Source organism: Cystoisospora suis, assembly GCF_002600585.1.
Source record: "Cystoisospora suis strain Wien I chromosome Unknown contig_2019, whole genome shotgun sequence".
NCBI lineage: Eukaryota > Apicomplexa > Conoidasida > Eucoccidiorida > Sarcocystidae > Cystoisospora > Cystoisospora suis.
In genome coordinates, this window is record NW_027154818.1 from 32,965 (window position 1) to 58,595 (window position 25,631).

At 52.7% G+C, this 25,631-nt stretch overlaps 7 protein-coding genes across 7 annotated transcripts in view; 4 read left to right on the forward strand and 3 right to left on the reverse strand.

Annotated features, from left to right (window-relative positions):
• CSUI_004358 (mc family transporter) overlaps positions 1-1,959 on the forward strand; it is a 7,658-nt gene extending 5,699 nt beyond the window's left edge. The window contains exons 6-7 of the mRNA XM_068064550.1: positions 283-390; positions 810-1,959. Of these exons, the coding sequence (XP_067923468.1) occupies positions 283-390; positions 810-869 (168 nt within the window). The 3' untranslated portion in view covers positions 870-1,959. The remainder of the gene's footprint in view (positions 1-282; positions 391-809) is intronic.
• Positions 1,960-3,800: 1,841 nt separating this feature from the next.
• CSUI_004359 (ubiquitin-conjugating enzyme) lies at positions 3,801-6,045 on the reverse strand. The gene is made up of 3 exons (XM_068064551.1): positions 5,431-6,045; positions 4,730-4,933; positions 3,801-4,448 (listed from the first exon to the last, which is right to left on the reverse strand). Exons 1-3 carry the CDS (start codon positions 5,755-5,757, stop codon positions 4,320-4,322), a joined length of 660 nt encoding a protein of 219 aa, XP_067923469.1. The 5' UTR covers positions 5,758-6,045; the 3' UTR covers positions 3,801-4,319.
• An 801-nt stretch (positions 6,046-6,846) lies between these two features.
• On the reverse strand, positions 6,847-7,182 carry CSUI_004360 (uncharacterized protein; the record flags this gene model as incomplete). Its single annotated transcript, XM_068064552.1, has 1 exon — positions 6,847-7,182. A coding segment is annotated over one exon (336 nt), but the record flags the coding sequence as incomplete, so codon positions are not given.
• Positions 7,183-7,756: 574 nt separating this feature from the next.
• CSUI_004361 (uncharacterized protein) lies at positions 7,757-12,051 on the forward strand (the record flags this gene model as incomplete). The annotated part of the gene is made up of 6 exons (XM_068064553.1): positions 7,757-7,763; positions 7,794-8,678; positions 9,122-9,279; positions 9,622-9,774; positions 10,390-10,755; positions 11,119-12,051. The coding sequence occupies 6 exons, from the start codon at positions 7,757-7,759 to the stop codon at positions 12,049-12,051; spliced, it is 2,502 nt and encodes an 833-aa protein (XP_067923471.1).
• Positions 12,052-13,233: 1,182 nt separating this feature from the next.
• On the reverse strand, positions 13,234-17,893 carry CSUI_004362 (rwd domain-containing protein). The gene is made up of 5 exons (XM_068064554.1): positions 16,646-17,893; positions 15,720-15,829; positions 14,793-14,957; positions 14,098-14,332; positions 13,234-13,460 (listed from the first exon to the last, which is right to left on the reverse strand). Exons 1-5 carry the CDS (start codon positions 16,860-16,862, stop codon positions 13,393-13,395), a joined length of 795 nt encoding a protein of 264 aa, XP_067923472.1. The 5' UTR covers positions 16,863-17,893; the 3' UTR covers positions 13,234-13,392.
• A 188-nt stretch (positions 17,894-18,081) lies between these two features.
• On the forward strand, positions 18,082-20,781 carry CSUI_004363 (uncharacterized protein). Its single transcript, XM_068064555.1, has one exon. The coding sequence runs from the start codon at positions 19,925-19,927 to the stop codon at positions 20,171-20,173; it is 249 nt and encodes an 82-aa protein (XP_067923473.1). The 5' UTR covers positions 18,082-19,924; the 3' UTR covers positions 20,174-20,781.
• A 212-nt stretch (positions 20,782-20,993) lies between these two features.
• CSUI_004364 (microneme protein) lies at positions 20,994-24,629 on the forward strand. Its single transcript, XM_068064556.1, has 7 exons — positions 20,994-21,018; positions 21,442-21,583; positions 21,763-22,555; positions 22,804-22,885; positions 23,021-23,589; positions 23,704-23,782; positions 23,888-24,629. The coding sequence occupies exons 3-5, from the start codon at positions 22,406-22,408 to the stop codon at positions 23,578-23,580; spliced, it is 792 nt and encodes a 263-aa protein (XP_067923474.1). The 5' UTR covers positions 20,994-21,018; positions 21,442-21,583; positions 21,763-22,405; the 3' UTR covers positions 23,581-23,589; positions 23,704-23,782; positions 23,888-24,629.
• Positions 24,630-25,631: the final 1,002 nt, after the last annotated feature.

Genomic DNA, 25,631 nt, shown 5'->3' on the forward strand with positions numbered 1-25,631 from the left:
GATAGGTAGATTAAGGATGGATAGATAGATAGATTAAGGATGGATAGATAGATAGATAGATAGATGCACGATCGGTCCGAATGTCTCTGTCTGTACGTGGAGCTGTGATTGTTTTAAGAGAAGAGTATCGTAGTTCGAGGTAGGGTGTATTTCTTCTCTTCTTCCATGACAAGTCCTTGGCTCATGCCCTACTGTTTTCTTTTATCTCTCCTACATCTTCACGTACATACCGTACTTTTACCTTCTCCTTTTTTTTCTCCTGTTTGTTTGTCTGTTTCTTAGGAGCCGTTGACATATCTACAGACACTGCGTGAAGTTGTTAATAAGGATGGAGTGACTGGGCTATTCTTCCGTGGCCTGGGCACTCGTATCCTAACCAATGGTCTTCAGGTCAGTTGCGCTGCGCTGTCTTTATCGTCTCTTTTCTTTTACTCCGGAACGCTAGATCAAAACTCTCTTTTGCAGAGAGAAAGAGAGAATCTGCTTTATCTTCTCCAGTCTGTCTAAAGTTTTTCCTAGGTAGGAGAGCGAGTTTTTACTCCCCTACGTACGGGATTGGTAGTCTGTTGATTCTATGCAGTCAGATTGAGGGCTTGCCGCGAGAACATGGAAGACAAACAGGATCTACTGTTTCTGGCCAAGCCGTCTCCTATTTATGTATCTGCTACTATCACCCCCTACTAGGTAGAACAAAGAGATAGATAGATAGATAGATAGATAATTGGGGGAGGTGTGGTTGAGATAGATAGATTCTGTGCGTTTTCGGAGATGTCTGCCTGTTGTATGTTTGCTTTGGATTTTTGGTGCAGGGCATGGTATTTTCTGTTGGATGGAAGGCCATTCAAGATCAACTGAACAAGCGTGGATAGAAGCAAGTGTAGACACGAGATTGACAAACACTCGTACATACGTTTCACTTCTTCCTTTTTCTGTTCTTCCATCGCCTCGCCTTATTTAGTCTTGTTGTTCTTCTTCATCCCCAAGAAGAAGTGAAGTGTGGAGCGGGAGAGAGGGAAGTGTATGCAGAGGGAGAGAGGATTCTCATCCTCGGCAATAGGACAGGGCAATCCCCTTGACCTTGTAATTATCAAGACTGCTGATAAGTGTTGATGCGTTGAAGAAGGCTAGGTTGCTGTGCTGATAGTGCGTCTGTCTTCTCTTGCTCCAGTTTTCCTTCGAGTCTTAGCGAAAATTTGCTTGTGAGAAGCTTCTTCAAAGCAGTCAAAGAAAGCATATGAGATACATGCGTGAACATGCATGTTGTACGAGAGGTGATCGTATTGAAGACGTATCTCAACCTGAGTATACAGCTGAAAGGTCTCTCCTTGCGTGTACTAGGTCTAGTCTAGACAAAGGGATACCTCAAAGACAGCAGAGAGCGACACGAAGTGGAGGTATATACGTCACTTCGTATATAGGTAGATAGACGGATTGTGGTAGAGACGTCCGGAGTCGTTTTCTTGGTGGACAGCGATCTATCTTCATTACAAGCGTAGTTCGTGATACCCTCCTCTCTCCCAGATCCTGCTGTTGACCGGGGGAAGGGAGCGTGAGTCTCTTTGTTTCTTGGAGAGACGGCGTGTTCAACTTGAATACACCAGAAGCACCCGCCTTGTCAGGTGTTTGTACACTAGGCAGAGCAGAGAAGGGAGACACCCACGGTGCGCTCCCGTTTTTCGTCGTACTAAAGCTTTTGTTTTCCTGTGTATGTATGTGTCCCTTCTGTACTACGTCGTCTTCATGTTATTTTCACTGGAGGATCAGAATGTGCGGGACATGGCGGGTCTTCTGCGAGAGCGAGAATGATGACTTCAGCCTTGCTTCAAAATCTCTCGAGCTTTCAGGAGGAAACCCTCCCTCTCGTATACTCGTTCGGATCTTCTTTTTTCTTGATTTGTGGTGCCTATGGTTGACATACAAGGAGTGCATGCATCTAGGTGTGTATGTTGGCTCTCACGTGCCGTCCGGGTGTATTGATAACGTATCAACTCTGAATGAGTTCAGAAGCTTGCTGCCTCGGCGTTTGTATCTCGCGTAGAAGCGCTATACCATCCTCGTGCGTTCTGTACGGTACGGATGCCTGAAATATACCGTCAAGATGCACAGTCGCGGTTGTATGAGGAACTGGGTGTATGTTCGGAGTCTCCTCCTTTTCTCAAGTGTATGTACAGTCAAAGTTTTTCACCGTATGGACACCAAACCGACGGAGGATGTGTCCCGAGGGACAACATCCAATTCGCCTTCTTTACGCACACACAACGATGTCTTCGCTGATTTGCCTTCAAGTGGGAAACTCGGTTTGTTTGTCGTCAGTTTCTTCGTTTGTCTCCTCGTAAGCTGAAGCACGTGTGGAACCTAGAAGGCCTATCAACGGAAAAGTCGCTATTGGTACATGTACCTTCGGATCAAGCAGTGATAACAGGACAGATGTGGTTGGGCCACTGTCATGACGGTTGTGTCAACACAGACGCTTCCGTAGGGGAACCCGCTAACGGGTTGTAGATGCAACAGAATCAACTCAGTCAACCAGCGCACGCTTGTCTGATTCAGCTGGTCTCTCTCCGGCTATATACAAGGAAGGAATTACAGATCGCCGGACCTTTCTTGTTCGTTTTGAGAGACCCAATGCTGTTAGGCTCCCTTTTGACGTGTATCTCACCCTAAAGCCTGAGCATTCGTCGACGGAGAAGAAACGAACTCTGGTAGAGGTCCATAGGTTATAGACAAAGAGATAGATCGCCATTGATTGTGCAGTCTGAGAAGCTTCGAGCACCAGAAAAAAACCTACGGCAGAGTAGATTTCTTCCGTCTTTTTTTTGAGGGACGAGAGACGATGCAGCTAAGAAGCCGTCGTTACCGGTTGGGTCTGACTTTCTGGGATCTAAAGCTAATCCACAAGAAAGGGTGAGCATCTCCAGAGAAAGGTGATTGAGGGAGACGCCTCCCCGCACAAATGGCTGCTGAAATCAATCCTTCTGCTGTCAAAGACAGCTCCACGTTCAGGACCACGTTGTTGAACGGACGTACCAGGAAAAAGAGAGATGGTAATGAGTTCTTTCATAGCGATCTAGCTGTCAGTTAGGGTGGCGAGCCTCCGGTGGCCGCTTGCATCCGCCGGAGTTTTGAGGAGAGAGGGGGAATGTCAAACAAGAGATATGACAAGAGTGCCTTCTTTTGGCCCTTCAACGTAGGTCTGTATCCCTAGGAAGCTTGGTCAGTACGGCCATCTAAAGATAGTAATCCTTCACACGGCTTCTTTTCGTCACAGCATGGACACGGGCGACAGCGACGCTTCCCCAAGGATTGTCGGACCGCAAACTAACCACTGAAAGTCTGTCAGAAGACACTTCTGCCGTCACACGCCAGTTCCCAGGTCTCCTGCTTACGTACCTCATTGCACGAGAACTGTACGTTCAACGACGGACTGGCGGTTATGGATCACCAGGCACAGTGTGCCTACACCCTTAGTGTACCTGAAATGTGAAGGAAAGGTCTCTCTGTCGCCTACCTGCGGACTGCGAATGGGTATTGTCGACAAGAGACTAAGTGAAAGCTTCAACCAAGGGAAGAACCGACGGACCGAAGAAAAGAACTTGAAGAGACGTCTATCGTACAAGCTGCACACAGAAAAGGGAGGAGTTTGCTTCTTCGATACTGGATGCTAACACCACCCCATACCACCTCTTAAAGGAACCGCCCCTATGCGTCGGTCTGTCTTCAGTGAAAACTTGATCAAACAAAGCCGGACAGATGTCTCGTCCGTCACCCCCAAAAGACCTTGCACGCACCAAAACTTTCCCAGGATCATCTGGCGGAGTTTGCCACACGTCACAGGAAGGTCCAATCCGTCATTTTTACTTACTAGACATCTTTCGATTGCACATCACCTATGGCATGCATGTACGTCTATCACGATGATAAGCACCCCCAGGACGGTCTTGAAAGACACTCTAGGGCGCTCCCAGTGGCCTAGCAACCTGTTATATTCAGACAGAACATTCGCTCAATGGCGATGAATGACGAGCATCTGAAGTTTGTTTTCCTTCACTTCGCCGTCTTATTAGCTTTCTTTCTTCTCTTGTGATTATGCCCGGGAGGACACACCAGCCTTGATCGTCTTCTTGAATCGAAGGGAAGTCAGCAAGAAGTTTCCTACGATTACTACTAATACTACAACTACTCAGACAGAGAGACAGCAGATCTTGGCATGTTGAGAAGAGTGGGTATCTCATGTCGGAACCCGTTGTTTCTCTTTCTTCAGAATACATCCAGTTGAACACCCTGGTAGACTCCCCATAGCGGCCATGACCGGAATGTAGTTAGTCTCGAGGCCGCATACTCAATGCCTGCTGCTTGACTCGGCGAATATACTCTTCTCTGTTTTGTTGGTAAAGCATATATGGCTCAGCCTGAGCTGGAGAATTTGGGTTAGGGTGATCAAGGAGATCCTGGATCATCAGCATCAAGCAAACATTCACAACTGCAAGACGACGCTTTCTTTATCATGGATGATATGGAGCAATGCGTGCAAAGTCTGTCCGACCAAAGTGAACGCACTACGTGAGTAGCTTCACTAGAAGGGAAGAGCAAGGGGGACACGACGTGTGAAGGGTCTTCTCCCTGCTTTTCTCCCGGGGGGCGCGGAAGACGACGCCTCTGTATCTACTTGAAGCATATGTCGGGCTGGTCCTGCGATAGGAATGCAGCAAACTATGATGAGTTGACTTACTTGAATTCCAAGAAGAATTTGCTTGATTGTGATAGAAGGCTTCCAGTCTTCGTCTTCGTTCAAAATGGAAAGGCAGACCGTCCCAGAGGGATAGATATTGGGATGGAAAAGTACCGGAGTGAATCTACACTTTGGAGGTTTGCTCGGGTAGTCCTCAGTGAAGTCCATATACAGCACATATTCTCCTCCTTCCCAGATGCTTCCCTGGATAGTGAAAAAAGCCAAAAAAACAACCCGCGCGCAGGGAGCTATACAGATAGGAAAAAGAAGGGACAGGGTCCTCATCGTCTGCATGCCTGCACGTAGATATATGTATACCCGTACCACTTCGTTGGGCCTGGCATGACCTTCTCATAGAGTAGTAGTCGGGAAGAACAACAGGAATACAAAGCTAGACGAAAACAACCTCGGACGAGGATAGAATGACTTGATCTAGCATGGTCATGCTCTGGAGAAGAAGAAAAACTGCACCGGACTGATCATGTGGAGAATTCATGGTAAAGATGCGCTGCATTCTGCATGTACTGGAAATGAACTGGAGTTACACTGCCGTAAGAAAACCAACTAAACAGCTCACAAGAACGTGGACCTATACAGTTCCAGGAGAGACAGGGTCTACAAGTAACTCCTACGTACACCCTAGGCATAGGTGATAACGCGCAGCCAGAGGAGCAGGAAGCATCTGTGTGTGAACAGAATACCTTTTTCCCCGGGATTTTGCACTGCCACCGCATTATATCTTGGCCCTTTCCATCCGGCATTGGAGCATATTTAGCTGAGAAACCTGGCGGGTGGTCTCGTCTCCACGCTGACCGTTCCATGGCAAGACGCTTCCGCGCGATGGCTGAAGAACTCGACACAGGGGGAGAGGGTGCAACAGTGACTACCGAATCACCTGAAGTTCCACCGGAAGACGACGAGGCCACGGGGGGGGAAGAAGGAGCAGCATCTGCTTTATCTCCGCTGTTTATCGCTCCATTGGAACTTGGGACGGCTGCAGGACCCGCAGATGAGTCGGTGGTCGACATGCTGTATATGAGAAGGGAGGGAAACACAGGCTGCACACACCGGGACCCGGGATGGAAGTAGAGTGAAAAGCCACTAGAACTTTGTCAACGAATAGAATTCTCATGTGCGTGCCCTAAAAGTACGAGAGCATTCACGCCTCACGAAACCGCCAGCGTGCTCACAACCGACGGCCCATTCAGACGAGAGAATAACGCTACCCTCTGTTCCTCCTTCAAACCGCTCAGATGAGAAAGTTCACCAGATTCGTAGCATGGACATTTTACGCCAGCAAACTGTCGGGATGAGTCCGATCGAGGAAGACTCCTATGTCCCAGGGGGGTTGAGAAACCTTCCGCGGGAAGTGTAGGGAAGAGGGCATGCGAAAAGTAGGCACGTCACGTGCCGAGGTCAGGGCCCCCTGAAAACCGGCCAGACGGTTTCTGTACTGAACACTGCGGCACTAGAATCCTCCGCGATTCTTCTAGGGTTTACACAGTATGAAAACCCGTCCGCGGCGAAGAAAAAGATCTGTGATGGAAGGATGTTCTTTCACGCAGCTAGGAAGTGGGCAGAAACTGCTAGCTTGCAGGGAAAAGCTAAACTGAATGACGGAGCCGTAGCAGACTGACCCCGTCCTTTTCGCTGTCCCGAGCTAGGAAAACACTGTTCAAAGCAGTATGGTTGGAAAGAAGTGAACCCGGGAGCAACCAGTCTCCGTCGGCGCACTAGGTCACCACACGCGACATGGGCGAAGTCGATGAACATCGACTACCGTGCTTTGATAGATCTGAGAAGACTTGCGCGGTGTCTGCTGAAAGATACGACAGGAAGAGGCAACTGCCTTGTACCCGTCACCTTCTACAGGCTTTGAAATAAGTCACATTCGATTTGCAAGGAAAGTTTCAAACAAACTAGCATTGTATCGTTCCTAAAGCCTCCGCACACTGTTTCAGATCACTCAAGCATACTACACAACAGCGGCCGCACCACACCTGAGGCCTTCACAGCCGCTTGAGGACGGCATATGACTGTGTATCTTCGCCCTAACTCAATACAGGTGTGTACACCTGACTACCAAAGGAGCGCATGGGGGAACTAGCAAAGACGCGTTAATCAGAACTCGGGAACTCTTGGAAAATATCGAGGACTGATCTCAGGCGTGAGCCGCTGTAGCCTAGTTCATCGACTCCCATGAGGTCAATGAAAGCACCGATTTGTTTCTTCAATGACGCCACAGACGCTGAGCGCTTGAGCGCAGGCTCCAGTGCAACGGTCACAAAGAGCTGCGCGAGTCCGTCATCGTCCGGAAATTCCTGCTGCAGAGTGCTTGTCAACAGGCGCACAAACTCCTCACGTGAAACAGGGACCACATCAGAAATTGGTTTGGCCCCTGTTGTCTTCGTGTTGTGGGCCAAGGAAGCACGGCTCTTCAAGAGGTTAGGTTGCGGCCAGGCGAAACTGGGCACCGACGCGTGTACGCCGAGAACACCTGTTGTGCAAACAAATTCCAAGAACGCCTTAGTGAAATACACCGCTTCGTCCACCTCTCGTGTCGAATCGGTCGGCTCAACACCGGACTCAAGCACAACCCTTTGAATCCATGAGGCACTCGCGAGAGACATCTCATACACACGCTAGAGGCTATTCATTGGGGTGGCTTACCGCAGGCGAGAAGGGCAATGAGTGCGCCGTTTAGGAATTGCATCGTCTGGAAACTTCGGACACGAAAAATCTCGAGCAGCTCCGAATACCGATACTGCGATTGACGATTAAGATAATGAAATGACGACGTTCATATACTTGGGGGGTGCCCGTCTGAGGTCTTCGAAAACTGTTGGGTCTAGCGAGCATTTGTGTCCACGACGTGGGGGGCCAGCGCTTGCACATCCCGGGCCCCCTGATACCACCTATGGAGACTCGCGACCGGGGGGCATTTTTTGTTACAAAGTCGAAACTTGCACGTGCATTGTCTCCTGGAGCTGTGTTCTGAAACTTCAGCGGTGATGCAATTTGTTGTCAATGATTAGTGCCTGGCCCCCCCTCTTTGTTCTGGCAGCCCGGCCAGTTGTCCCGGACAGCCTTTTAAATATGTTCCGGTTCCTACACTTGACAGCAGGATCGCCGGGTCACCATACCCGCTGTACGCGGCCCGTCCGCGGTGTCACCAGTCTGTACGAGCGCAGAAGCTGTACCACATTCGCCCTTGCAATGCTCATGTTAATCATGTCAGAGAGGGGCGTTTTGTCCGTGGAGAAGGACTTGCTCAGTGCCCGCCTTCACGAAACCGAGGGTCATTCAGAGTTGTTCCCTGCTAACACCTCGCGAGTCAGCGGCAACACCTCACACTTTCACCAGGGAAATTCCGCAATGGAAACCTTAGACAAGCTTGGCGGATCTCCGGCAGCGCCCTGTTCCAGTAGAGGACAGACGGTGCCGCTCGGAGAAACCACCGCAATCCGCGATCTACAGCGTGCAGACCCTTTCCAGAGATTTCTCCGCACGAGGAGGATCGTGATTCCTTCAAGGAAAAGGCCAGGCTCCGAGACTGTCATCCACATAGCGACGAAGAGAAAGGGAAGGGATAATGAGGATGACGAAGAATTCGATGATGAGACCTTTCATATTGAGGCAAGGCTACAGAACAGAAATGGAGAATTTCTCGATCTGCTGGAAGAGACTGGAGAAGGGGAGAAGGCGCTCGAGGAGGAGGAGGAAACAGGGGAGACGAAGGCCTCCGAGGAGCTCGGTCCCGATGAGGAGCTCTCTGATTACCGTCCATGGTGGTACCCGTCTCCGGAAGATCTGACAGACGATATGCCACTCGGCATTGCGAGAAACTCCTTCCGGGAGACGAAGCTCGAGATGCCACATCCTCTCGTTCCTGTCAACGGAACCGGTTTCCAGCCCGAGCCAATTCTGCCGGAACACCTTTATCCTCATGGTGAGACTACAGTGCATCCCGTTGACCCGCCAGGGGAGACTTTGTCCAACGCGACTGCCATTTGATGTGGATGCCCTGTTCGCAACAACACGCTCCTGGGACCGTCGCACGCCACACCGGCATCCGTGCTACACAGGGCCATGCACACTTCCCGCCTCACGCACACCAAGCCCAATTTACATCTGCGTAAGAATTCACCAATCCCGCCAAGCTTCGCATAGAGTCGCCGCTGAACGATTCTGTGCTTGGGCCATTCTCCCCCAGCCGTGTGTGGTGCTCTAAGTGATCCTGGTGTGTGTCCAGGGCGAGAGTAGAGTGAGGGCCCTGAGTAATGCCAGTCGCAAAAAGCATACTTCTTTCAGCCATGCTACCGCGAGAAGTGCCTTCAGGGTACGACTTCTCAACTTGCTCGTACTATGGAGTCTTTGCTGTGGCGTATGCAGAAGTGCGCTGTCCAGCAGGATGGCTGGGGTACGGTCCTCATTGCTTGTCGATTGTCGCGGTGCCAGGTTGGACCACTTGTCCAGGAGACAAATCCTTCAAAAGACGTGGCTTGAGATCAAAAATGGTTGTCTCGTCTCCGGGAATATGTGCATTAACGGTAAGCGAGCCTACTTGCTGAGATTGTGTGCCGGTACCGCACCGTGCAACTAACAGTCTCCGAGTTTCCCAGGACGGTTCGCAGCCCGGCCACACGCCCTCGCGAGTTCCACAAAAAGTCACCTGGGACAGGTGTAACCCAAACATTTCGGTTTGCTCAAACACGCATATGCCTTTGCACTGCAGACGTTTATGGTACACTGTGTGAAGCAGACCTGCCGGCACAGACTCGCTGTCGAAGTCCTAGAAGGTGCTAGTTACCTCTGGAGGCGTGACTTCGGAACGAGACACGCTGTTCAGTCCGGTTTGAACGCATCCTGTGCCCAATCCTTGTCACACTCAGAGGGAGACAGGTCCGTCCCTGGTGTGTCCGAGAGGATACGAGCCCCATTTCTCTGATATCGTTGACCAGGACTCGGAGAAAGGCAAATCAAAGACGAGAGAACCTGTTGGCCGAGCCTTCACGTGCACACAGTCGGACTCCATACCTGCCGCAGTAAGCTGACATCGCATAGGAGTCGCAAGCGCACGGGCTTGATACTGACAGTACGTCAGGTTCAAAGTGCACATGGACGGAATGGGTACGAGGGAAGAGCATTTCAAGAGGAGCGAGAGTTCCTCGTTCTCGCGGTGTTTCACTAAAGCTGGTTGCCTTCGATGGCTACAGAGGGATGGACAGTCAGCGATAATAGACAGTGGAGATCCGAGGTGCTTGCCTAAAACTCCACGAGGTTTTGCTGCATGTCCACGCAGACGCTTCTCGCCAAGGGCGTCTCCCGATGGTGTAGTGCCTTCCACTCGTCGGTGGCCACGGACTCTACACATGAAAGCAGAGAACGACTACGTGGAGCGGCGAGACGGCTGGAGTTTTTTTTTTCTGCATTCCATAAAGAAATGAAGCAGACAGCCTAGCAAAAGTTGAAGTAGATACGGGCACTCATAGCCATATGAAAATTCCAAGGCGGCAGATTGTTCTCCATCGCCATCTTGCGTTTGATATTCTACCTTTCCCTCGGCTAAGCAGTAAAGACACTGCACTCAATCCTCGCCGATAGTAACACTTGTCTAGCAACCTTACATCTCCATCACCGAGCGAACGTTTTTTGTTCAGCTGCTTGACGGCAAGCCTTGCCCGTTGGGATACACGGCGTCAGAGTTCGGCACGTGCGAGGGCAAGAAGCAAGTGGGACCCTCTGTATCATGCCCAGAGGGTTTTATCTTAGGCGGCGAGCAGACCAACCCGTACGCGATCCTTAACCAGGAATACGCGAAGTGCGGCGCGGTGGAGTACTACAGGGGCAGAGTACGTGTACCCATCGGGGCAGTGGGTAGCAATCATGAACTGTTAGTGCCCAGCGAAAACGGTGCCGCTGACCGATGCAGCCTCGTTAACCGCTCTCGTATCTCCATTAGTACGCCCTATCTCTTGGAGGCGAGGAGTCTTCGCGGGCCCGCCCCAGCAACCCCTGCTGTACTGGTCACTCTCCAAGCGCACCTTACTCTACCTTTTGCAGACAGCATCTCAAGGCATCGTCTTGTCTCCCCTACCTGACAGCAGCAGTGGCTCACCCTAGGTGAAATTCATGTGTATGCCATCCGGTGCCGAGGGGCTCGGTAGGAGCCGCTTGTGAACATGCTGTTCTTCGCAGCCCGTCGCAGACTCCTCCGCTATCGTGCCGTTTCATGTGTGTTGGTTCGGCGCGGCCGCCTGCTACACATGTCTTGCGGTGAAGGCCATTCCCCTAGTTGCGTCGGCTGCAGTCCGCGCACGCACTTCACTAAGGCAGAGCAAGCGGATCATCACCCCTTGCTAAAAGCTCTCTGTGTTCCTTTTTCTCAGATCTGGTGCCCCGATGGATTTGTCCCGCTGGGCTTCAATATCCCGAATTTGCCTTTCGGGTCAAGTCTAGACGCGTTCGGCGTCATAGATAAACTAACGGAAGCAGCAGGAATTCCTCGACACACAAAAGAGAATCGTGCAAAAACCTCGTGGTCAAACTCGAAAATACCGAAAGCCCGCCGAGTCGTTGACGAGCTTCGACTGTTTTTTCCAGAAACCGTCGTTGGCGAGGTTGAAGCGAGTATACTCACAGAACGGAAGGAGGATGAGGCGGCTGCAACCGCACACGAGACGGCACCGCTCTCTACGGGAGATGCTGAGGACTTCTCGGATGAGAATATTTGGATTCTGGATGAGTACGATGACGACAACGATAGTGTCCCGGTGGATGACGAAATGACGGAAGCGATCCAGCCCTGGGAGATTTCAAGCATGGCTTACGAGTCCGTTAGCAATTCCGAAGCCGCTAGACCAAGCGGAGGAGTTGTTCCTCGCGACAAGCCGTCAGAGTCACATACTCGAGGAAGATCATCTTCGTCCACTGCAAAGGCTCCGCACCCTTCGAGTAAAAGAGAGGAGACTGCGAAAACGTTTGGTTCCCCCCGGGTGGACGAGTGGTCCAGCAAAACAGGGTATAGCGCCAAACAAAGGAGGATGGCAGAAGGCGGCCCCAGGCCAGCGATCCCCGACGCCACTGCAGCACCCGATCTGTACGCGCAGCTACAGGCAAAAATTCCACCTGGAGGAGCTTGTGTCCAAGTTGTGGGGGTTCTGGAGGCGAGGTGCAACAAATATGAGTGCCGTGGGGATAATATGCAAAAAATCGAGAAGATCGTGTACGACTGGGTCGACTACCGCCTGCGGGTCGACATCCGCCAAGTGAAAATGTTTATCCCAAACGGGAAGGATTTCAGACGGACCACGCCAGGGTAGTAAGCTGGCCATGTTTCTGTGTGGGTTTTGTTCAGTTCAGTTACCTTCGCGTCTTCACTTGCCTACTGCGCTTACATTCGTGTCCGTTCCGCCACAACGTCTGCATGTGTCGGGCAATGACTGCCTGTATACATGTTCTTACTATTCTTCCTGTCGCCGAGGGCACCGGTATATTTTTTGTGGGACATCTCCCATGGCTGGGGCTGTTAGGAGTGCACATTCGTATGTGATGACAATGGCCTACACTAGCATTCCGGAACGCGTGTGGCTGACCGTCACGTTCTCGGATGATTCTGCCCCGCACATGCACTTGCGAAGAGGCGTGGAAAACAATGTATCCTTTCGCGTCTTCTTATTCCCAGTGTGAAAGGACTCCATTTGTACGTTGCTTTGTTATGATGAACCACAATCGCGTGTCGCCCCTACAGACGCTCGTAAGGTCGATTTCTGACATCGATTCGAATTATTGCCGACCAGCAAGACGACTAGGCGGCTGACTAGTTTGGCGTGTACGAAACCACTTGTGCTCTCCTGTGGGGGTGGAGAGGGACAGTGAACCGAGTTCACGCTAGTACGGCCCTTGAAGCAGAGAGTACAGGAAGAGCTGGGGCACCAGCAAGCACACCCACAGCAGAGCGATCCTTCATCCCACAGCCACGCGTTCCCTATGTTCCGCGGACGCAGTGACTTTTTCCTAAGTACGTTCCGTTCAATCCAACTAGGCCATCCCTCCACTGTCTAGACGGCGTTAACAGTCCACAGCTGCTTGATTTGGGCGGCGTGCGTTATGTAACTGGTGGTGGATCTCGGCCAAGAATAGGCCAGGGCTCTCCTTGGTCGGGTAACTGCTCAATCCTAGAACCGTAACACTAGCCGGTGCCGAATCCTGTGAACCTCTTCTTCAGTGCAACTGAGCTCAGCCCAAGCAGCTAGGGTACGTGAGCAATCCGTGTGAGGAAAAAACAGGGTCCCATCCCGTACATCCATCTGACTGATGGAACTCACCGGATAGCACTTTACACGTGCACAAACAACTGCAGAACCAGGGAAAGATCACGCCAGATCACTCGCGAATTTTCGGAGTGTCGCCGGTCCCCCTGAATGGCAGAACCCGCGCGCAATTGGCGAACAGAGACAAACAGAGGCAAAAAACCGAGCACCACCGAAAAGAGGACAATACCAAGTGCCGAAAGAGCTGGAGCAGGCGAATAATACAGCAGCATCGGCTACTGGGTTCAATTCCCTTCGAAGACTACGCGCGCATGCACGTGGTACAGTGGGATACACGGAGCCTGATGAATAAGAAAAACCGAAGCTAGGCAACTCCTGGCATGAGGGCCCTCAGTCCACAAGAATCTCTTCATCATCTCCTTCGAAAAGACTTTCGTCTTTCCAGAACATTTGTTTATCTGCGCGCACACCGCAAGCAACACAGTCAGATATACGCGAGAGACCGCTGCATTCCAAGTAACACTCCCGAAGCAGGGCTTAGGGTGAAACAAGTATTGGAATCGCGTCCCTTATCGAAAGCGGGCCAAGACACCCGACTGAAGACTGCAAGATATTCGTGCGCCGTTCCATGCGATATCGACAAAAAAGACACTCCAGAACTTCCCCGACCGGGCCTCCCCCCATGTGTATCACAGGAAGGTTATCTTGCTGCTGTACGCCTTCTTTACTACGTGTCATGACAAAACAGACTACGATCCAAGCGCAGCACGTTCCCGCACGCATCCTTGTGTGTGTAACCACTCTTCGTATCTTCGACACGTGTGTCATAGGACAGCATTCCTTATCATTCAGCACTCTGCAGCACCCGCACCAGGACCTAACTGAAAATCTCTCACCTCCCCGACGTATTCCCCTACCGTCTCACAAATCTCCACTGTCTCCTCCTGTGACCAAGGACTCCACTGAGAGGCACCGGACAGCTGCAGTTCCCAGTCACTTCAACAAGCCCCTGTAATCAACTGCAGCAATATCTCAAAGTAGAGGACCGCGTGCATACACGAGACTGAATGAGTACTTGGTCAGAAAAGAAATTACCTCCGCTAGGGGCAGCTCCCCCGCCTCCATTACTGCTCGTGTCCTCGTCGTCTTCACCTTCCTCAATGCTTGTATCTGCTGTTGCAAGGGAGGCATCAACCTCGAAGAGCTGTTTCCCAGTCAGGACTGTCCTTCGACTCCCTGAGATAGCCGTTCCTTTCCAGATACCTTTGTCCACCATTTCTTGGCGAAATTTCTCGGCCCATCGATCAAACTCTTCCTTGGTGCAGCGGTCCTGGGATGGATGAAAACCAGCAAAGCAACTCAACATGGAAAGGGTAAGAAGTCCTCAGCGGCGACGCAGCGGATATGTTGCATGAAAGAGACGAACACTATCATATTCATCTGAAGCGCAGGGAGAACTAGAGACCCAGGAACCACTTGCGCATACACAGCAGAAGATTAGGCGAAGTCGAACGGGAGTGCGGAGGTAGCAAGAGAGCCGTCCACTCTCCAAGTCTGCAGTCCCAAGGAAGCTGTGTGCTTGTGAAAATCAACTCTTCGGTCTCGTGCAACGTTCGAGAGATAACATTCTAAAACATACACGTGTTGCTGGGCAGATACTAAGCAATCACTCTGGAGTGTTGTTTCTACCGTTATGAGTTTTAAGAACTTTCGCATCAACACTGAAGCGTAGGAGTCTGTCAGTATAACTGCAGACCTGCCTCCATGCAGTTCATGGACAAGAGACTTACTGCAGCATCACAGAGCTGTTTCTCTCCTAAGCCGGTGTACTGCTTCTCCTCTTCTTTTCCTTCTCCTTCCGCGTCTGACGCTTCCTCCTGGTCTTCGCCATTCTCCCTGCTCATCATTTGGTCATACATAGACTGCTGGGGTTTGTTACGCTTCCTTAGCCATTCCTGTAACAACCACAATATATAACACAGGTATATAGAGAGAGGCTGTCTTCTCGGCTCCCTCTCCTTCTCTATCTCTACACTGTAGATTTGCAGACGCAAAACGAGCGACAACAGAGTTGGTCTTGTCACCCCTTCGCGTCCCGGGAAACCCAGACAGATCTGACTGGCACGTATTCTTGAGTCTTCACATCTCGCCTTGAGTGGACTTGATTATCCGTATGTTGCTCGTTCATCGCCCTTAAAGACATGACGAACTCCCAGCATGTCAGGTGGCCCATCTTTCTCTGTCATTCCACCCCTCCCTGTCCGCATAATAAATACTAAGTGTGTATAAAGCCCACAGAGGGAGAGGGACGCAGTGTAGCTAGATGCCACACACTTCTGTCGGTGCGAAGAACGCTGTCGTGCCCCTCTTCTGTAGAGGCATATATATATATATATATGCGTAGACGCGAGACAACATGCATATATTGAAGAGACAGTAGCGTAACTACGACAAGAGCACACATGCGCTTAGAGGGGCGCCTGGATATAGTTACCATCCAGCTTCGTCTGTCCATAGAAACGAAAACAGCAAAGCAGAATGTCACCGGTTCTGCCAGAGGTTATTGTGAGTTAAGTCTTTCCATTGCTAAGACGAAGAATGAACGGCGATTTCTAGAGGCAGTACTGTACTGATAAGGACCAAGTGGAGCGCAGTGGGACCCGGTGGATGTACACGAGAGTTTCAGAATGAAGGAACAATGTGCATTCGTCCCTCACTTGTATACTCTCGGCAACCGTATAGATCATAGCAGCTCCAACCTCTCTTTCAATACACTCTGTGATTTCAATCTTCAACTCATCCAGAGCTTCATTATCTAAACCCTTGCCTGCAGAAAGGAAACACGAGTGCCACATTGCTCAAGACGTCTGAAAGTGCATGTATGTAACTCAAGGGTGACATCCGCGTGACTGAGAAACTTCTAGTCCTTTTCCAGTAGCACCCTAGACACTCACACTGCTCCAGGGAGACCGCTGTGTACATACTCCGCGTAACCGATGGGGGTTTCGCCGGACAGGCGCCCACGTCACTCGAGACCTCTCGTGGCGGCACTTTACCACGAATTCACGTCTCAGAACAATCAGATGACGATGGAACATACGTCTTCCCAATCAGATCGAGCCGACATATGTATATAGATATATACCCGTGAACAGGGAAGCGCAGCAGCCATAACACGAACCCTGGCCCGTTAGCTGATACGCGCAAGCGCTAACAGCTTATCATCTCATCCGAGGTGGCATTCTCGGAGGACAGACAGACCCGCTGTTACTGTCGGTCTCTGAGCCAGCCGTCAAAATATCGCTCCCTTACAGGCAGCTAGGAGGCAAATAGTCGCCTCCTGTTGAGAAGACCACGCGTCTTCCTAGTCAGCTGTATTCAGAGACAAGAAGCACACTATAGAAAAGAACCAGAAGAACATTGATCGTTGTCTTATCACCATGAGTGCCGAAGTGGTGTTAAAGTATCGAGGTTACGACACTTGATATTGCTGGACTGAGAGAGTGAATCAAAAGACAGCAGGAGCCTAAGAACACGGCGCTGTACGTGAGGTAAACTCAAGTGGAGGTCTAGGAGACACGTGAAGAAGTCTGACAAAAGAAGAGCGTCTGTCCTGTATGACAGACTTATCTTGTTCACCTACTTTCACTGATACTCCAGTGAGGTACCGTATCCGGATACTCAGGAGGAAACTCCACAGACAGCTCTATGCTGACGTGATTTGTCTCTTCCTTATCAGGAAAGGGACAAAGACGAAGCCGGAAAGAGGAATTTGACAGTTTCTCATATTCTCCTTCTCGAGTAAATAAAGCTTCTAACGCTTCCAGTTCCAGTTCCTGATCTTCTGCGTGATTAGCCATGTTCGTTTTCTGCTATTACTAGCGACGAAAAAAGATGTCCGACACCCCTTGCGGGCACTATGATTGGCTGGTGAACGTCAAGAAGGCGGCAGCTCACTACGGGGTAGTGACACTTCGCTCTACTGGAGTCTGGAGAGAAGCTAAAGAAGTTAGTAGAGCGAAATCAGGCGGGGGACGCCGGCCTACGAAGGATCTGCCCTCAGCCAGAAGCCGTGAATCGACTCCTTAACCACCACCACATATCGTTTGGGGGCACTGGGGAGCCCTCCGAGAAAACGAGAACCAGAAAAAGGAATTTTGAGAGGACAATTGGGAGGACCAAAAGACACCCCCAGTGTCGGAGAGATGGTCGGCAGCGGCTGCCTCCGCCTTCCAGCAAAAGCCCGGTCATCAAATCTGTGGCGCGGTGGCCGGAATCGCTCCTGACACATATAATGGATGCCTTGAAGAGATGCAATACGCCGCAGGAGATTTTGTGCAAGCCTTGCGACTGTGTGATTTATAGAGTGACCGGGCGGGGTCTGAGGTTGGACAGGACTGGCGTGACTGTGTGATCGGAAAGCCGCCGCCAACGCGCATGATCCCAAGCTGCGCCAAAGGAGGGAGGTTTGTTAGGTCAATACGCTACGTCAGGGACACTGCTGCTTAAGTGGTGCGAAAGTTGTTGTAAGCCTGAGAGCACGGACACTCCGGACACACCACTACGTTACGAACACGGCGGATGAGTAGCAGCACACGGAGGCTAAGATAACCTGGACACGACGGCCCACTTCGCCAGCGTGAGTTTATCGCCAAAGGCCGAGAAGGCAACAGATGGAATATGCGCCCCAGCGAAGGTCTTCAACGACACAGCTCGTGCCTAGAAGGCTCCGAACCCGAGACGACGACCATCTAGAAGAGCGGATTCGCCCCAGAATACGGCGCTTGCTGCCGGCGTGGAAGACGAGTAAACGGATGGGAGGGAATCAAGCGGACCAACTACGCCGGTTGTCTGAGACGGGAAGATGAGCCTGTCATGAGAAAGAGAAAATGAATTACTCTCTGTTGTTCACTTGGATTTCCCTGGGATTCTTTCTCTTCAGCCGCATGCAGTCACGCGCGTCACAGCCAGCATGCACACATGCAGGGCGCAAGTAAATTTTGTTTGTAAAGGCGGAAGTAGAGTTTGCAACCTGTCACGTTTCACATCTCGAATCATACGGAAGCTCAGTAAGAAACAAACAAGGAAGCGCGCGTGGTCTGCCCAGTTTATCAGGTGGCGGGAGAGGCTACGCGGGGGACGGAACGGAACTGCCTGTCCCAAGATCTGCTAACGACGATCACACGATCACACGCGGTAGTACCGGCTGGCTGAACAGCTGCGCGGACAACGTTTTCCGGTTCTGCGTGTATCTCACTTTCTCCCCTTGATCCGATGATCTTGTGACCTTGGCCGCATCACAAGGATCGCCGCCCTGGCGCTTTTTTGACGCAGCAACGGTTAGAGCACTGGGACATAGGCTTCGTTGCGGGCCTGCAACTCGCAAATTAAAAGCCAGTCCTGGTCGTCCAGCTCTTTCTGTTGATTTAGCTGTATGCGTTAGCTCCTTCAGTGCTAGCAGAAGACGATCGAGTCCGGTAAGGGTCCTCCACCCTCGCTACGGGAGCGAAGAAGTTTTACGAATGCACAGAGGAGACAGGTCCCCCAGCGGAGCGTCCGATTCTGCCTGCTGTCGGCATCTTATTGCGGTGGCTTCGCTTGCGTTGCTGTAACTGTTACAACAAAAGCCTCTTCCGGAGCGTGGGGCCATCTTCGGGCAGCAGCGGCAGCCCGTCGGCGTGACATGGGCCCGGCAGGTACTTTCGGAGCTCCTGGACCTTTCATTCGGCGAGACGGCTAATGGAAGGTCCAGGGTTACGGCTTCAGACTGCTAGGACGTAAGTCCGCTCAGTCTCCCAACGGAGTAACGGCTTTGTGTGAAATAGTAGCTGTCATCTATAGGTACGGTCCTACTGGCCCCCTGTTTAGTACACGCGGAGAAGGCTGACCTCTGGACTCTCTTGCCGATTGCTAGTGCTTTCCTTACGAGCTCTGCCACCCTCGCCCGCAGCCGAGCTGCCTCCGCGACTTCTCTCTTCGCTGACTCCGTCGGCACTCGAGACCGGCGAGCGAGTCTGTGCGCACGCTGGCTGTCCGCTAGTGCATTCCGCCGTGCTTTCAGGAGTGCTCATGTGAGGGTGCTGATGGTATTGCGCGGTTGTGCCGCGCTGTCGTCAGATTGAAAACTAGGAGCGGTTGTCCCCCCAGATGCCTCCCGGCAAATAACAAGCTCACCGTGACAGCTGAGCAGCTGGCGGGACGCCCCCTTCCGCTCAGCGTCTCCTGGGTCGACTGGCCACCTTCACAACCGAGCGGGACAACAGAATAACGGCACGGGGAGCAAGGTCAAGAGTAAGCGGACGAAGTTGACAGCAGCCGAAAGTCACCGCATCCCACTTCCGGCACCCAAACCAGCTGGTGTCGACCGGGTGTGACTACCGTGTCCAACAGATAATTCTGTCCGACCCACCGGAGACAGCTGTGCCTCACGGTCACTTCACCGGAAAACGACTTGGTCCGAGCGCCGGACATCGCGCTTCTCCAACAGGCCTCCACTACACAGAGATGTCCCCTATTCTCTTCTGCCCGCACCCTAGTTTCCGCAGTGCGCGTTACACTTCGCACTCGTGCGACCACAACTACTGACGGCATATCACACGGGGATCACGGCACCGCTTCTTTTTCCAGGTGCACACGGAGAAACACTACTGCACCTCTTCGCGCCAGTCTTTCAGCTTTCTTCAGCGCCAGCCTGCGGCCTGCTCTCGGACCATCTGAGGGCGCCAAGCTTACGCGGTCAATCTCTGTTTACTGTTACTTCCACAGGGCAACTCTGCACAGCCATACTTGCTGCCGTACAACAGTCAGGGGCAGGCGGCGGTCAGATGCCCAATCCCGCGCAACGGAGTAATGTAACTGTCGCCGCTTCGCTCACCGGTGCACGAGCAGAATAGACGTTCTCCCGAGTGCAGCCCACGGCGACATGAACGGTCGGAGTGCCCTACCAGGACTGCCTCGCCAGCGCCGAAGTGGTGCGAGTTCAAGCGTTACCAGAGTCTGGCTCCACTCGCCTCTCACGCTACAGAGGGCGCTGCTTCTCCCTCTCCCGCCTTCGCTGACAGAGCGGCCAAGCCTTCCTCTTGGCCGTGGTATCTCAGATCTCCGCTTTCGCTGCTCACGAGCTTCCCGTCGGCTGCGTCTGTTTCGGCTAAGGTGTTGCCTCCTCGTTTGACTGCGCGCCTTCTGCATATCATTCCCGCGGTGCCACTGTGGCAACCGCCGTACTGACCGCCGTACTGCGCCATCCTTGAAGAAGCGTAACTCTCCAGGTAGTCCGCGGTGTTGGACGGAACGGACAAGGGCCAGCGCCCCGACACTGTGCGAGTCACGGAGCTGGCCAGCTGCAGACTGGGCTTCTCGCGGCTTGTCCTCAACTAGTGCTCGAAGAGTGTAGTCCTCTTTGCTGACGCGCAGCACCATGCCTCTGCTGTTGAGATCCTGCGCACGGGCACTCTGCCGCCCCTATTTTATAAAGGCTGAGGCTCACAGCTTGCCAAAGTAGAGTACGACATTTTTGGCGTGCCTTCTTGTCCAGTCATCCACAAGATACGTGCGTCAGCTTTCCTGGCGCAACGAACGCCAAGGACACCTTCTTCGTAGACTGCGCCTACGTACGAATACCAAAAGCTGTCCGCCACCTCGTGCGGACAGTTCTTGGTACACTTTGATGTGCAGTCCAAATGCCTTCGCCTCGGTAGCTAGCAAACTGAGGCATAGCTGCCGCTAGCCACTCAAGCCACGTCTACGCGATCGGGCGCTCGCGCAGTGATGGCCAAGAAGTAACAGCGAAATTGCCAGCTCAACGTGTAAGGAAGGACTTCGCGCCCCTCGCCCAGCTGGAAGAGGGAGGCGAGCACTAAGTGACCTTCCCAGTCCGGGAGGCGGAAGAGTCCGCCACACCCGTCCACTCCCTGGACGCAAATTCTTAGACACGGGAGCTCTCGCGCGGCAAACGACACATGCTATGCATCCTGTGCAAGTTCATCCGGCTAAATTCACGCCGCTGTCCCCGAAAAGGTAGTACACCGTACCCACTGGACAGCTGGACTGTTAGCAGGGGCGTTGCTAGAAGACATCGCTCCCTTCACCCGCTGAGGAGCTGGCAGTGTGCGACCGCCCAGTGAACCAGCCAGCGACAGATGACCGTGAACTCGTCTCAAACCAGCACACAGGTCCGAGGTCGCCTCATTTCGTAACGACCGGCGGGATACTCCAGGTCTACCTGTGAGATCCTAAGTGAGCCGCTCATATTCCTGGATAACAGGAGAAGACAGAACTGATTTTTCCATTCTACACACCGGAAAGGCAAAGCTACCCTGTAGCAGTACGGCGGAAGACAAGCTAGGGACGGCGGAAGGGCCAGCTAGATGGTGGGGGGGCTCTGTGTAGGAGCAGTCGGACAGATAGAATTGTGATTCTTCTACGCTTTTTTCTTTGCAGGGCTAAAGTACTTGTCACCACTAGGTACTGATGTTGTCTAGACGGGTAGTGTGCGTGAGCCTTGTGGCTCTACTGCTAGCTTCTGAGGCGCTATCAAGTGCCGCGCAAGACGAGCCAGCCTCGGAACCAGATGCGTTAGGGGGTGAGTGAACCAGCGGAATTCTGGCATGACAGGGAAGCTTAGTTTTTTTCAAAGCAAGGCTTTCGCACTGGAGCTGTGGTCGTTCCGATGCAGTTATTGGCTTGCAGCATTCGATATGAAGGACGCAGTTCCATCTCACTTGTTCCAGATACGCGGCCCGTGTGCTGTTGCTTGTTCAGAGGACCAGCCCCCAATGGCAAGTACAGAAGAGGAAGATGTCCCTGAGAAACCTAGCGACGTAGTTGGGAGGCCCTCCGCGGAAGAGGTCGACGAGGCTGGAGAGAAGCCAGCGGGTGGTGAAGAGGATGAAGAGAAGCCATCGGGTGGTGAAGAGGGTGAAGAGAAGCCAGAGAGAAGCCATCTGGTGGGGAAGAGGGTGAAGAGAAGCCATCGGGTGGTGAAGAGGGTGAAGAGAAGCCGGAGAAGCCATCGGGTGGTGAAGAGAAGCCGGAGAAGCCATCGGGTGGTGAAGAGAAGCCAGAGAAGCCATCGGGTGGTGAAGAGAAGCCAGAGAAGCCATCCGGAGCTCTCGCCGATTCCCAGCTGGTATCATCTTTACAAGACGACCTCGATTCATTCTGTCAAGAGCAGTTCCGCATATTGTGTGAGGAACAGGTACATGGCGACACCTACTGCAGCTCTCAGAAAGTAGTGGCCCGGTACGGGCGCGGGAACGAGGCCCAGGGAAAAGGGAGGTCCTGGCGCTGTTACGACGCAAGCTTGCTGGAGAGCGACGAGCGAGATGTGGAGTGCGTCGACGACTGTGGACGATCAATATCGTGCGCGGGGAAGGTTGACCCGAAAACCACAGTGCATACAACAATGCAAGAGCTTGTCCAGTTCATGGAGAAACAAAAGTGGGAGTACTGCAGCCCGTTTCAACAGTCGGCAGACGCTTTGTGCAAGTTCAAAAAGAAGGGGCACATAGCGAGATACGATGAGAAGAGTCAAGCGTGGATGTGCTACGACATCGTAAGTTTTGAAAAACTGTCCGTGGACAGGCCTGCGGAGAAGTATCCCCACAGTTTCGGTTGTGCTATACTGTCGGGAGATAAGAAGCAGGGCTCTCTCGTAGAGCTACGTGATCTGCGTTGGAGCTTGGTATCCTACTTCACACTGAAAGTTGGAAGATGTGAACTAGACATAGGACGTCGGGCAGGAAAGGTTGTCTGCAGATGGGTGGGTGGCTTTGTGTGAGCATTTGCTGTGGTGCGATTCAGAGGGATCTCTTATACGAGCAGTCAGGCAACTGCTTCGATAACTGTGGAGCTAGGACGAAGTGCGTTGGTGGTCCACACGAAGGTGAGCGCGTGTACGACATGTTGGAAGCAGGCCATGTATGTGTGTCTAGGCCGGCAGCGGTGGAGCCGTGGGATGCTCAAAGAGTAAGCCGGGGATGGAACCGAAAGGCAGGCTAGTGTGTTTGTGGATGTACAGGGGAACAGCGAGGGATACCAGTTGACGAAAAGGACAAACTAGACGAAGCCCTGGCAGCCATTCAGCCGTGCGACGCAGAGCACCTTTGTATTCCCTCAACCAAGAATCCCCCCCTTTGCGAAAGAAAACACCAAGCAATAGCCGTACAGCAATTGAGCAAGCAACAGGCTGAAATGGACCATATGTGTCAGAAGGAGGTGGATCAACGCTGCAGGCTGGGGACTTTTGCAACAGACTGCTTCAAACTGTGGCTAGCTCGGAAGGACGTTGGAGCGGCGGAAGATGAGAGTGAACTCCACTGGAGGTGCTATAGCGAAGAGGCTCTCGACTTCCGCAAAGTGTCTACATGCACGGACGGTTGCAGCAAGGAGATACCCTGTCGTGGAGCTCCCGAGAGCAGCTCAGAGGGTGTACTTGAGTTGCCGGGACTGGCCGACGTAGCTGGCGATGAGACCTTCTGTCCTCCAGCACAGAAGGCAGGGAACGACTATTGCGGAAAGAAGCACGGTTCTATGGAGTGGGTGGCAAGACAAAGCGTCGAGACGTACAAGTGGTCCTGAATTCATAAGGTAAGATTGCGCGGCCAGGTTGGTAGTCGGCCTCGGTCGGCTGACCGCTCCAGATACATGAAAGGCCACGTCGGCAATCGAAAGATTCTTTTGTGACCTGTGTGCTGTAAACAGGATGAGCTGCCGGTGACGGTGTGGGTGGGGTGTGTTGACAATTGCGGCGGTTTTGCTTTCTGTGCGGGAGGCATCCGAGGTAACTACCTGTTACAGGTATTCTGAAGCAGTGTAGCAGCAGTCGTCATGTAGGGGGTTGGAGCACCGGCCTTGGCAGTTTGAGTGTGCTGTCTGTGAACTTCAGGTGAAGTGGTGCGACAGCGGTTCTCGGGGGCGGATGACGAGCTGGAGACCACCGTTTTGACCGTTGCGAGTCCCTGCGGCGAGGGCGAATCCTGCGAGCCAACAGTTCAGAACCCGGCGTGGTGTTCTGTGTCGAGACCAAATCCGTATGCGAGGGTCAAACTCCCGCAGTATTTTTTATAGCGCAGGTCGTCCCCCTAGCAATGCCTGCGTACCAAGAGAGGACACTTTCCAGCACCACAGCAAATGTTTGAACAGGCGCCTTAGCACCTGGACAAAGTCGGATGAGACATGGAGGAAGGAGTATCGAGGAGGGGCAGGAAGTGTGCAAGCTGTGAGCGAGAGACAGTCGAGCAGGTCCTTAGATCCACTTTTGGCCTGACACGGAACGGTACTACACAGGAATTGACGCTTTTCTGACAGAACTCGACCTTCGAGAGTGCCGTGCTGGTGTTTTTTTGTGGGCTAACTTGTGAAGCAAAAGAAAACTCCCTTAGCGCGAGGCTACCGGAGGAGGGGGGGCGGCACGAGTGTGGTCGTTGTTGGGCCCGGACACGGCTAGTACTGCGGATATTGACGCCGGGCTGAGTGTGTTTCAGTGGACTCCAATAATCGGGGATTGCCGCTAGTCAACTCCGCGTAGCAATGGAAGCACTCAACGGAAGCACTCACCTGGCCCTGGGGGCGATACCGGGGGTTGCCGCTAGTCAACTACGCGTAGCAATGGAAGCACTCAACGGAAGCACTCACCTGGCCCTGGGGGCAATACAGCAGGCGGGCGCCTTCCAGCGCCACACCGCACGTAACCAAAGAGGGGGTGCGCTGTGGAGACTGGTAAGGGTAGCGCGCGACTAGCAGGATGTTGCTGTTTTCTTTCGCCGGCTGGGCTGGGTCGTAAAAGCAAGGCTCCGTGTGTAGGGTGAGAGACGAGCCCGCAACCAGAGAGGACGACGTATGACGTGCAGATCAGAACAGCCCACATAAAACGTAGATGCCGGAGACCGCCGAAGACGGCGCGAAGGTGACGCGTGTGTAGAACGGTGAGTTCTCTTACATTTGTAAGGCGTCCAAACCAGAGAGTGCTAGGGGTGGTAAGACGCCCTGGCTGGAGCGTTACGAAGACGTGAAGGGCGGTCAACCTTTGTCGCCATACGGGCACCAGAAAATTGGGCGCAGTCTGCACCCTCCTGCCCGCGTGCGCCAAATGGCGCTGCGGTTTTATGCGCACCACTCGGGCACAGTCGTCGAACTCTTCTATTTCCTCTTTCCGGGCAACCGGCAACCCTGCAGCAACAGGGCACCGCCATTTTCTAGTGACAATGGCAAGGCTGGTCGCTTGTTCTTTCCGTAGCCCTTTCGCAGCCGCTGGCTCCAGGAGTGGGTCTGTGTGGAGTCCCCGGGATAGCACGCACGCGGACCGAGAAAGTAGCCCTATTTGAAAAGCACAGACCGCCAACGCACTGGGGCGATCGAACACAGTCGGCTATCTCGGGCGCCCCCATGGTGATCAAATATAACGAACCCACGCATTCAAAGAGAACTAGAAATTGCGAAGCAGCGATGTCGTCGATCGATCTACCTGCTGCTGCCCTTGCTGTCCAGGGTGGTCTTCGAACAGATCCGCCCTACGTTTGATCACTTTTCGGTCTAACCGAAATACGATACTCCGTTCGGTCGCCATCGCCTCAGGGTCTGCGCTTCCCGAGTCGGGCTGTTTTGTGGGTCCGGGTGCGTGCTTTCTCGGG

Excerpts from the sequence above, each read along its gene's own strand:
- CSUI_004359 (XM_068064551.1), bottom strand. The coding sequence starts at position 5,757 with ATGTCGACCACCGACTCATCTGCGGGTCCTGCAGCCGTCCCAAGTTCC. Across the intron at positions 4,934-5,430 it reads GCAAAATCCCGGGGAAAAAG|GGAAGCATCTGGGAAGGAGG; the intron begins GTATTCTGTTCA and ends TTCACTATCCAG. Across the intron at positions 4,449-4,729 it reads AAATTCTTCTTGGAATTCAA|GATCTCCTTGATCACCCTAA; the intron begins GTAAGTCAACTC and ends CTGATGATCCAG.
- CSUI_004362 (XM_068064554.1), bottom strand. The coding sequence starts at position 16,862 with ATGGCTAATCACGCAGAAGATCAGGAACTGGAACTGGAAGCGTTAGAA. Across the intron at positions 14,958-15,719 it reads CGGTTGCCGAGAGTATACAA|GAATGGCTAAGGAAGCGTAA; the intron begins GTGAGGGACGAA and ends TGGTTGTTACAG. Across the intron at positions 14,333-14,792 it reads AACAGCTCTGTGATGCTGCA|GACCGCTGCACCAAGGAAGA; the intron begins GTAAGTCTCTTG and ends CATCCATCCCAG.
- CSUI_004363 (XM_068064555.1), top strand. The coding sequence starts at position 19,925 with ATGAACGGTCGGAGTGCCCTACCAGGACTGCCTCGCCAGCGCCGAAGT.
- CSUI_004364 (XM_068064556.1), top strand. The coding sequence starts at position 22,406 with ATGCAAGAGCTTGTCCAGTTCATGGAGAAACAAAAGTGGGAGTACTGC. Across the intron at positions 22,556-22,803 it reads CGTGGATGTGCTACGACATC|AGGGATCTCTTATACGAGCA; the intron begins GTAAGTTTTGAA and ends GGTGCGATTCAG. Across the intron at positions 22,886-23,020 it reads CGTTGGTGGTCCACACGAAG|GGGAACAGCGAGGGATACCA; the intron begins GTGAGCGCGTGT and ends GTGGATGTACAG.